This window comes from Sciurus carolinensis, chromosome X (genome assembly GCF_902686445.1).
Source record: "Sciurus carolinensis chromosome X, mSciCar1.2, whole genome shotgun sequence".
Lineage (NCBI taxonomy): Eukaryota > Metazoa > Chordata > Mammalia > Rodentia > Sciuridae > Sciurus > Sciurus carolinensis.
This window is the reverse complement of record NC_062232.1, coordinates 99,556,794-99,568,882: the sequence shown is the minus strand read 5'-3', so window position 1 is coordinate 99,568,882 and position 12,089 is coordinate 99,556,794. Positions and strand designations below refer to the sequence as shown.

The following is a 12,089-nucleotide window of genomic DNA, read 5'->3' as shown; positions in this document are numbered from 1 at the left end:
AATGGGTCAGAATGTGATTCTGATAAATCAGCATCTTACAACAACAGGCATTAATTTGGGGAGGGGAGATGGATAGACAAGACATTGCTAATCATGATGACTTTTGACAAGGCAACGGGGACTAGGGATGGGAAAGGCAGGATGGGGAGCTGTTTACTTTTCATTTTATATCTTCACTGTTTGATTTTTATTACCATGTACAGATACTAACCGTATTAAAACCCTAACAGGCAAATTAGAAATACGTATTCACAAACTTCAAAGGAGAAATAGAATTTACCCCAGTAACGCCCATGCTTGAAAATCCATTATATAGTACAGCAGTACTTAAAAAAAATTTTCTACCAAAGTATCCGCAACAGCAGAAGAGATTGAATGGGTTCCCCCAGGAGTCTGGGGACAGTGCCAGAAAAGGTCCTTGTATATAAGAACTCTCTTTGCAGTTTATGTTTTTAAGATGCCTTTAAATTAATAGGCTCTCTAGCATATCTTCATCTCTTTTAATACAAAAATAATGGCTTAAATGACTTACCATCCACGAAAACTGCCCCTGTGGGAAGACACCCCTTGTTTCTTTCTCCAGCGGTCCGGAGCACCCGCAGCAAACCGCCTCCAGTTACTGAGTGGAGAGGCCCCCCGAATAGGAACCGCGGCTGTGCACGAGCTGACCTGTATTCTGGCTCTCTCACCTGGAATCAGGCTTCACGGATCCTGTTATGCATTGAATAGTAACAAAACAACGGCATAAATTAGGGTGTTGCTAAGATTGTGTACCATCAACGTTCGCATGAGCATAATGGACATAATGAATTCTATAGCACTATCCTGCACAGCTTGGAGAGATTAAAACCACTTTGTCTTTAAATTAAATTTCAAAAATCATTGAACAACAAGAATAGCAAGAACAACAACAACAAAAACCCCTACCTCATCTATGTCAGTCACCCAATTGTAGGAGGCACCACTTCTTGCTTTCTGATCATTAATGCCCGGTCCCATGTTTGTTTTAATAGCTGCCAGCTCAGTGAGTCCACATCTATTGTAATAACCATAAAGGGGGCTCGGGTCCTCATGTATTGTGTATGCAGCCCTAAGTGGAGAGCCTCTTATCCCCTTTCAGGAACAAAATCTATAACTGAAAAAAGACCTAAGCTGAAGTTGATTTTATATAAATACTATGCAGTATAGTATGTCTAGGCTGTGGAAGGAAAAAAAAAAGGTGGGCTTGAATGAGATAGGTCTGGCTAAGTTGCCCAGGTTGGCCTTGGACTTGTGATCCTCCTGCCTCAAACTCCCAAATAGCAGGGATTATAGGCGTGTGCCATCCAGCCCAGCTTTTAATCCGTTCTACTTAGCGCAAATATTCATTCAACAAAAACAAGTGCCAAATTACAAGAAAACCTCCCTCCTGTTGGAGCACTTTCTAGATGGTAGTAGGCATCATATGTACTGCTCAATATGCTTTTACCATGAACTCAATCTTTACTCACAACACCTGAGAAATATGACTAACATTATTATATTCCCATTTCACAGATGAGGAAACTGAGGCTCCAAGAGACTAAGTGACTTGCCCAAGGTCATACAGCTAAGTAAGCAGCAGAGCCAGTATTAAAATTCAGGTACTTCTCACCGATTACACACCTATAATCCCAGTGACTCGGGAGGCCAAGGCAGAAGGATAGCAAGTTCCAAGACCAACTTCAGCAATTTAGTGAGACCTTACCTCAAAATTAAAAAATCAAAAGGGCTTGGGATGTGACTCAGTGGTATAGCACCCCTGGGTTCAATTCTCAGTACGGTGAAAAAATAAAAATAATAAAATCCGGGTACTTCTAATTCTAGAGCCCCTGAAATCTGAACTGCCTCTTAATTATAGTTGCTATTTATGAAGTGCTTATTACATATGTTCTCTGGTAGATGGTTTGCATAAACTATTTGATCTTTGCAACAACCCTCTAAGGTGGACATTATTATCCTCATTTTATGGATAAGGAAAATTGAGGCTTAGAGAAATTAAGTAACTTGTCTAACAGCATAATTAAGTGGCAGAGTCCAGAGTTCAGATTTTTAGCCCAGTCTTCTCTGATACCAGAACAATTTTTAAAAATTCTTTTCTCCAGGAACAACTCAGATGGTATTTTCCCGAAGAGAAGACACATCATCAATGACAAAAGCCAATTGCTGCAAAATATCAAGAGCATATTCACACACAGGAGAGAATGCTGAGCCTCCTCTTTGTGGTCAGAACGGAGTTCTTAACAGCTAAGCTATGACTCAGATGCTTGGCCAGGGGCACACAACAAAAACCATAGGATCTCCCAGGCATCAATGCGTGCTATCATTCATCTGTGAATAGCCCTTATACAAGCCAGTGTGTGGGATGTGTTCCTCAGGAATGTTTTCTCTGAGTATGTGAATCACTTATTCTATCATTTTCTTTTTTACTGGGGATTGAACCCAGGGGTACTTTATCACTGAGCTACATCCCCAGTCCTTCTATTTTTTATTTTGAAACAGTCTCACTAAATTGCTGAGGTTGGCCTTGAACTTGCAATTCTCTTGCTTCAGTCTCATTACTGGAATTACAGTCCTACACCACTTTCATTTTCTATTTTTGACATTGTGGCTTGACAGACAGGTGGTTTATACTTTTTGCAGATCTCATGCTACAAAACCTGCTGGATTTTTTTTTTTTTGCGGGGGTTATTGGGGATTGAACTCAGGGGTACTAGACCACTAAGCCACATCCCCAGCCCTATTTTCTATTTTATTTAGAGACAGGGTCTGAGTTGCTTAGGGCCTTTTGCTGAGGCTGGCTTTGATCCTTCTGCCTCAGCCTCCCCCATCTGCTGGGATTATGGACCTGTGGCACCTCACCTGACTCCTGCTGGATTTCTGTGCCCTCAAGAGCTACAGAAATTGCTAACACTCTCATGGGGGTCCCAAATAAGAGTTTATCCAAAAGAAACACAAATGTCCTGCATTCATGGCCACTTAGCATGTCAGGCAAAATGCAGGTGCTGCTTTCCCCTTGGTAAAATGAGTTCTAAGGTCAGAGCTGTTGTCTAGCACTCTCCATAATCTTTAACAGCACTGCAATCTCAGCACTACATTAACTGTGCCAGCTCTAATCCTCTGCTTTGAATGAGATTAAATAAAAATGGCTTGAGCCAGGTGAAGATGGATGAAGGCTGGCAACTAGATGAAAACTGGTTAACAATAATTACCTTATGTTTTAAAATCTTGTTTAAATGAGATGTTCACACAACAAACCTAACTACTTAAAAGTGAACAGTTCAGCTTGTAGTTCTTGATTACTAACCCAAAGGACTGGGCAAAGTGGGTACAGGGTCCTTTCTGGAAGTCATTCAAATGTAACAGTCCATAGGAAATAGACCAATGTATTTTGGATACACTGGGCTCAGATTTCATTTTGCTAATGTACTTGGAATGTTGACAGATCACACAACAAAGTTCTTCTTTGGCAAATTCATGGCTGATAATAGGTCTAAAACAGTTCATCTCAGGACACAATGTAGTATTTACTCAAATGTAGCACTTAAACACAGTAAATTTTTAATATGAAAAGAAATAGCAAACGAAACAACTGTTTTTAGATTCTTTTATTTCTTCAAATTTGTTATTTATCAGGAGTGACTGAAATAAAAAATATAATTGAGTCCCATCATTATTGTTATCATCATCATGGAAATGGCTTTAAGAGAAAACTGGCCAGATGAATATTATTGCTTCCCATTTTCAACCAGTAAATAGTTGCCATTGATAAACAGCCAAGAGTCTGTCCAGAATGCTCAAGATATGTTATATAATACAACATGCCTGTTCACAGGCGGGGAAAAACCTAGGAAATAACTTATGTGAACTTCTTGATTTCATCGTACAAGACAAGTACAAAAGCACCACCCATGCCTCTGAGAACATTGGACCATGCACCCTTGAAAAAAGCTTTGCCTCCTTCATCGCGAGCAATCTTCCTCCAGCAGTCAATCGTGCCTGTGTACATGATGTCAGCTGTAAAGAATAAAGACAGAATTAAGAGATCTAAGGCTAATGAAAGTCCTAAAATTCACTAAATAAAGCAGAGCCCCAGCTGTAAGAACTAACGCAGTTTTTTGCTCGTTTACAGTGCTGGGTATCTAGCCCATGACTTCAATCAAGAGCTCTACCACTGGGCTACTATACCTCAGCTCCTAAAAAGTCAGTTTAAAACTCAACATTTGCACATGAGCACAGGCAATACTGAAATATTAATGCTGTGATTGGAGAACAACAACAAGCATGTGTAGACTACCCACTGGTCTTAACCTCTAATACCATTTAAGCACCTCATTCATAGGCATCTAAAAGGCTTGCTCACAGGCAGCTGTGTAGCAGACAGATACTATCAACCCCATCCCCTTGACCTGAACACACTGCCTTTTTTAAAGGAAGGCATCACTAGTTTGTGCCCAGTTGCCCCATGCCCAGGACTTTATCTCCTGCTCAAGTGCAACTTACTTCCTTTGCGCCCTGACTGCATCATCATGCGGCGGCGAACGGTATCAAAAGGATAGGAAGTCAACCCAGCAACAGCAGTGACAGACTGTGCAATCATCCAGCTGATAAAGATGTGAGTATTCTTGGGATCTGGAAGCATTCCTGGGAATAGGAAAGAGGCGCTTTTACCAAAAGGCAGGGTTTTACTGACCTATTTTCCACACCCTCCAAACATTTCATCTGTTCATGAGTGTTGAAGGGAGGAGCTTGGCTTGCTTCAGCAATTAAAAACCAAATCTCTGGCCCCTGAACTATTAGGTTGGCATAATGATCTTTTAAACTGCTCATAAGAACACAGCTTCAAAACACACAGCAAACTTACCCTTCGCAGTGTCATAGATACCAAAGTAGGCAGCTCGGTAGATGATAATACCCTGCACAGACACATTAAAGCCTTGGTACAGGCCCTTAATCCCATCAGATTTGTAGATCTTAACCAGGCAGTCACCAAGGCCTTTGAATTCCCTTTCAGCTCCGGCTTTTCCCACATCAGCTGCTAGACGGGTTCGGGCAAAATCAAGAGGATACACAAAACACAAGGATGTGGCCCCTGCGGCACCACCTGATGCCAGGTTCCCTGCAAAGTAGCGCCAAAACTGGGTCCTCTTGTCCACACCGCCCAGGAAGATCTGCTTGTATTTATCTTTGAAGGCAAAGTTGAGAGCCTGGGTGGGGAAGTATCTGATGACGTTGGCCAGGTTACCACGCCAGAAGGACAGGACTCCCTGCTCCTTGGGGATACGAACCACGCAGTCTATAATGCCCTTGTATTGCTTATCTGCGGTGATTTGCTTGCTGGCATGCTGTACCTGAGGGACAGGAAGGAGGCCAATAGGGACAGTTATAACCATGGAGAAGGAAAGAGCATACGTGTATCATCTCTTTCAACACCATTTAATGTTGGCTTCCCTTTCTCCAAATCTAAGACTTCTACATCACACAGGCTGGACCCTACTTAACGGTGGCCACCATCACAGAGGAAAGGGGATCTGCATCACTAAAGGCATTAAGCCTCCACCCCTTCAAGCGGACCTGTGACCTTTAGACCCAGGAGAAAGGTCATTACCTTAGTCTCAGGTTCAGAGGCATTAGGGTGAGTCCCACGTAGGGCAGTCACCTTGTGACCGTGGCCTACGTCTCAGTCTTAGGTCTCCTGAGCTGCTTCCTTCCCGCTCCACCCCGCCCCCCCGCTCCACCCCCCGCTCCTAGAGGTGACCGGTGTGCCACCACCCCTACGCTCGCGGGCGCGCCCTCTAGAGTCAGAGCCAACCAGCGCACAGCGCAGGGAAGCAGGCCGAGGGGCCGCGGCGGCTGCGCGGGGGCGGACGTACAAGGCACATGCGCTGCTTGGCGCCGGCTTCCGGCCGGCGAGGTTTGAGCGCGGCCACAGGCTGGGCAGCCGCTGGACCGGTCCACATGGCCTCCGCAAGGCTGTTATCTCCTTGCCGCGACCTTGAGGTCTTCGGTAAGGACAGGTGTTCCTCCTTCTAGCGCCGGCTTTTAGGCTTTGCCCTTGCCCCCCAGGCCCAGGGAGGCAGTCTCTCCCGGACTGCCCCATGCGAGTTCGCAGCCTCGGCGAGACCTAACCCTTGATCTCTGTCACCTCCCTCGGTCCCCGACCCCTTCCTAGACTCAACTCCTGGTCACTAAAGGCACTTCCCTCAAGTTTCCCTTTTGACTCCACTCTGTGGCCACTCCTACCCTCACCTTCCCATAGGTCTAAAGAACTAGCCCCCACCACCCTTGGGGACATCCTCTTTCTACGCCGACCCCCAACTTCCTGGTTGGGCCCCTAGATCTCAGGACGTACCTGCAGCAGCAGCTTGACCCGCTCGATGGGCGCTACCGCAGTCTTGGAGATGGCCGCGGCCACTCCACCAGCCAGGAAGTCCTTGGCGAAGGACACAGCGGCATCTGTCATGTTGGAAGAGGAGGAGGCGGGCGACTGGGGCACAGAATTGGGTTAGGAACCGGCTTTGACTCCTGGGCTCTGGGGCGGAGCGAAGCAAATGGCCGGTTTATATAGGGGAAGACTGCGCCCCGGCGGCCGGCGTCAGGGGCGGGCAGGGGCGGGCGCCGAGCCCCGCGCGCAGGGCAGTAGAGCCGCTGAGTGGCTCGATGTGCCTGGGGAGGAGCCCTGGAGGTCCGGCCAGGCGCCGCCCTCCGCGCTGCGTGGGCTAGCCCGTGGCACCTGACCGTGCGAGAGGAAGCGGTGGCCCCAGGGAATACCTCGCACCTGGACACCCGACCCTGCCCCAGGCCTTGGAGTGCGGAGGAAGGGCGAAGTCACAGAGTACCTGGAGAAAAGACCTTGTAGCGGGGTCAAACCTAGAGGCACAGTGGTTACCCGGACACCAACAAAACTCAGTGATCAAGATAAATAATATTTAATGCAATATTTTAAAATTTTCACATAGGAGAACCATGGCCTGCAGGCTGGTCACCTGTTTTTGTAAATAAAGTTTAAATGGATACCCAGAACTGCGATCAGGGTGAGGCAAGTGAATCTAGGTCATTCTAGTGCAGGATGGGATCCTATCTTTATTTAAAGTTTTCATCATTTGCTTATTATGGATTTTTGCATTACTTTTGATTTTTTAAAAGCAGTGCATTAAAAATAATTTGTCTCGATTACGGAGTTGTTCCTCACTAAGGTGCATGGCTTATTCACTTCATCCTAGACCTGGCACTGCCCTGCATCTACACCAGTGAAGCCAGAGAATATTGGGGGAATAGCAGAGCCAGGACACTGTCACCATGCCAGAGACCCCAGTTTTCAAATACAATTTAACGAATGTTATTTGGGAAATTGGCCTAGGAGAGTACAAAGGACTGAGTTGAGGGTTAGGAAATGATTTTAGCCAGAAGCCAAATACAGAGATTGTACCCATAAAGGTTAAGAGGCTTAAGAAGGTTAAGAACTAGGCTGACATTTGACTCCCTGGACCCCAAGTAAAGTGCTCTTGGATTGAGTAGATTTCTGAACTCCCCAAAGGTTTGGAGGATTCAATAGATTTAGACTGACAGCCACTGTGTCCATAGACAAGTGCTCACAGAGCTCCTTAATCCCTGCACTGGGTAAGCATTTGCCACAGATGTCCTTAAAAGCTTGAGTGCACTCCCTCAGGTTCGGAACAGCAGCAGGTAGTGTAACTGCAGATCCCACATCTAAATAATCATAACAGTGTTTACAGAAATGAGGACAACTTTTAAAAACAGCAACTGCAGCTGAACCTTAGGTACCCAGACTTTCAGAATTCTCAAAGGCAGAATGCCAGCAGGCCTGTGCTCACTGAAGGTATAGTGGCATATCCCTCACTTTCCTTCCCTGTCTTCTTCCACCTTCTCCAGATCTGCTCACTACAAAACCCAATTCTACAGTTCCTCCAGGATTGTTAGGCTCTTCTACAAATATACTCTGTAATTTGTTAGTCTTCCCAAGAACCCTAGCAATCCAAAGTGATGGGTGCAAACTGCAGGTGTTCAAAGGAGTAATTTTGAATAAAGCTTGGTGATTCTAGGGGAGATCTTTGACCTGTATTAGTGAGAGACTGAGTGGTTTTCATTAGCTGATTATGATAGTAATGCAGTTGGATACAGAAATGACCTGGCTATGCAGTGTTAGAAAATGATAGGGATATCCTCTGAAAGCCACAGTCACCTCTACTTCTGGTGAGAGAAGCAACAGCTAAAGCACAATCCTATAGAGGGTTTTATTTGGAGGGAGGTGGTTTTATAATGCATTTCAAAATAAAATTCAAAACCTTTCTAATTTGAACTGGACATTTTGATTAATGCATTTTATTCAAATGTTAATTGCTCCTTGATATACCTCACTGTCACTAATGCATCCCTTTTCTACATGTGACCTTTCATTGGCCACATCTGCTATTCCCTTTGAGCACCATGCCCCTACTCTATTCTATTCCAGAGCTCTTTTACCATTTCAAGCACTTCCACATTTACTCTTTTTGTTAGATTTCCCCCTCTCTCTCTCTCTCTCTCTCTCTCTCTCTCTTTCTCTCTTCACACACACACACACACACACACACACACATGCATACACAATAGGATAAAATAATTACATGGAATTTGTCCCTTCTCAGTCCATGAGTAACTAAGTGTAGCTTTACTGAAGATGAAATACAATCTAGGTCATTAAAAAACCCACTTCTTGACACGACTTGGAATTTTGCTAAGTCCACAGTGATTTAGAGCTCCCCTAGGTGCCTATTACCATGTATATTTCAAGGATTGGGATGTTCTTAAAAGTGTTGACATAAAAGTGTTGATCATAAAAGACAACGACTGAGGAACATTCAAGGATTAAGAGACAGACCTGGCACCTTAACGTGTTGTGTGATCCTGGGCACAAAAAAGGATATGGTGATACTATTGGTGATATTTGAATATGTGTAGATCAGAATAGTAGTATCAGTACAACTGTTCTTGGTTATGGTGGTTATGTAAGTGTTAACATTTAGAAAAGCTGGATAAAGCATATATAGAGGGCCTGGGGTTGTAACTCAGTGGTGGAGCACTTGCCTAGCATGTGTGAGGCACTGGGTTCAATTCTCAGCACTGCATATAAATAAACAAAAAGGTTCATCAATCGTTAGGTGTGGTGGCACATGCCTGTAATCCCAGCATCTCTGGAGGCTGAGTCAGGAGGATCGTGAGTTCAAAACCAGCCTCAGCAAAAATGAGGCACTAAGCAACTCAGTGAGATCCTGTCTCTAAATAAAATACGAAATAGGACTGGGAATGTGGCTCAGTGACCGAGTGTCCCTGAATTCAATCCCCAGTACCCCTCCCCCAAAAAAGTCCATCAACAACTTAAAAAGAAAATTTAAAAAAAGGATATATAGAAATTCTTTGTACTTTTTTTTTTGGTACTGGGGGATTGAACTCAGGTGCTTTACCACTGAATTACATTCCTAGTTCTGAAAGATTTTTTATTTTGAGACAGGGTCTCGCTCAGTTGCTTAGGTCCTAAGTTGCTGAGGCTGGCTTTGAACTCACCATCCTTCTGCCTCAGCCTCCCAAGTTGCTAAGATTACAGGCATGCATGCACCACCATGCTCAGCTCTTTGTACTGTTTTTTTAAATTAAAATTTATTTTAAACTGATACATAAAGATAATAGTACATATTAATGGGTTACTATGTAATTTTTTGGGGGGGTGGGTTACTGGGGTTTGAACTCAGGGGCACTCAACCATTGAGCCACATCTCCCAGCCCTATTTTGTATTTTATTTAGAGACAGGGTCTCACTGAGTTGCTTAATGCCTCAATTTTGCTGAGGCTGGCTTTGAACTTGTGAACCTCTTGCCTCAGTCTCACCAGCCACTGGGATCATAGGTGTGTACCACCATGCCTGGGACTGTGTAATGTTTTGATATCTGTATACGTTGTGTAACATTTAAAGAGTTAAACATATCTCAAACATTTATCATTTCTTTTTTTTTTTCTGTTATTAGGGATTGAACCCTGGTTTTTTTTTTTATCACTGAGCTACCTCCCCAACCCTTTTTTTTAAAGGGTTGCCAAGGGCAGCTTCAAACTTGCAATTCTCCTGCTTCAACCTCCTGAGTAGCTGGGACTACAGGCATGTGCCACTGCACCTGGTCATTTACCCTTTTTTTATGGTGAAAACTTTCAAAATTCTTTCTTCTAGTCTTTGGAATTGTACATTGTTACCTATAGTCACCCTACTGTGGAGTTCCTTATATATTCTAAATATCAACCTCTTATTAGATGTATCTTTGTACAATTTTTTGCACCATTATTGTAAGTCTAAAAGTTGAAACAAACAAACAAAAAAAAGAAATCAGGGTAAGTCCAGGGGAATAGAAAATAATATTAATGATAATAATAATGCTGTTGATACAAGGCTGACCAAGTCATTAAAGTCTCATTTCTCCAGTGAGACATGGTGGGGACCGTGTTATTAGCTACTTTGTTTCTTGGAGCTATATAGAATACAAGATTAACAAAGAAGGAACTAAAGATAAGGCAGTGCCTAGTAATTCTCAAAAAAAAAAAAAAAAAAAACAAGAGAGTCAGAAGCAATACTAGTGCCTTAGGTATATATGTACTGACACCCAGAATATGGGTAATAAAGCAAATGTAAAATTATAATACAAGCAGGAAAACACAATTTTATAGATATTGTTCAGGTTCTGTATAATGGAACTTATGGCTTTGACATCTGGGAAAGGAAGGGTAAACCTGGTTCAGAGAGATTCCACGTAGAAGAAGAGGAGAGCAACAATTTAGCAAGAAGGTATGACCAGTATAACTCATTGGCTGGAGGGTGAAACATATTCATCAAGAATGAAAAGGAGATATGAGAGTGATTTGGGTTGTGTAAGTATATAAGAGATACTGCTCAGGTAAATAAAAAAGATATGAAGAAGAATTCATAAAACTCATAGAAGCAAGAATGATCACAAATGTAGACCATGTGACTATCTGCTGGAAGTTTCATTATTCTGATAGCAGTACATCTGGCAAGTTTGTGACTGTCTTCCTGATAATTCCAGTTTGCACACAAATGAGAAGCAATGAGGCACACTGCTAAGCTGGGCTTAAAACAATGATTAAGGAAGATCTGGTTAGCAAAGTGAAAGTGACAGGAATCTTGGGGAAAGTGACCGTGTCATCTGGATCTGTTAAGCAAAAGAATGCAAGGCATGGTCACATAGGTCAACTAATTATGTGTGAGTGTGTGTAAGTCACATAGGTTAATTGGTGTGTGTGTGTGTGTGTGTGTGTGTAGACTAAGAAAAAAAGTAAGTATGATATACTGGTCAGATACCAAAAAGGAAAGCACAAGAGGGAGAGGGATCCAAAAACAAAATACCTATCTCTACAATTTCTGTACAATTTTGAAAAATTCCAGTGAGAAATTAAATAGGAGGGATATCTAATAAACTATAGGATCCATATAGATTATTCTCTGATGAGCTCACATTTTAAAAGTACATGTAAAGATGACAGAAGGAGGACTAGGCTTCTCAGGACAAAGACCAGAGTATTACATATCTCTAGGAACTGAATCATAAAGACTAAAGTCCAGAATATATCCAGGCTCATAAAATGGGAAGAACCACAATAAAGGGTTCTAATGCTATATTTAGTGCAAGACATTTAAGGATAAGGAGGTAGAGCTTAACTGTAGCCTGTGTGATAAAGAATTGGGGGGGTCTTTGTGAATTGATAATGTCATAAAGGGCTGAGTCTTGAGCCGGACTAAGAATGGTAGTGAACAGCTCAGGGGGGCTAATTGGTAGAGCTTCATAAAGGTAGACTTCAGCTTGGCAAGAAATTACTTTCTAAAATATGAGGTATTTCAAGGTGAAATATGTTGCTGTGTGAGGTGGTACACTTCTTATTACTGGAAATATTAAAATTTGAGGCAGAAGAGCCTCTTAGTAGGGACACTGTGGAGGATGTTGCTGTGTTGGTTGGGAAGGGAGGTTTACAGGCCTTCAAGTTCTACAATTCTATGGCTCTATGCTTTTTTG

At 43.1% G+C, this 12,089-nt stretch overlaps 1 protein-coding gene across 1 annotated transcript; it reads right to left on the bottom strand.

Annotated features, from left to right (window-relative positions):
• Positions 1-3,611: 3,611 nt before the first annotated feature.
• Positions 3,612-6,570, bottom strand: Slc25a5 (solute carrier family 25 member 5). The gene is made up of 4 exons (XM_047536960.1): positions 6,371-6,570; positions 4,883-5,369; positions 4,522-4,662; positions 3,612-4,035 (listed from the first exon to the last, which is right to left on the bottom strand). Exons 1-4 carry the CDS (start codon positions 6,479-6,481, stop codon positions 3,878-3,880), a joined length of 897 nt encoding a protein of 298 aa, XP_047392916.1. The 5' UTR covers positions 6,482-6,570; the 3' UTR covers positions 3,612-3,877.
• Positions 6,571-12,089: the final 5,519 nt, after the last annotated feature.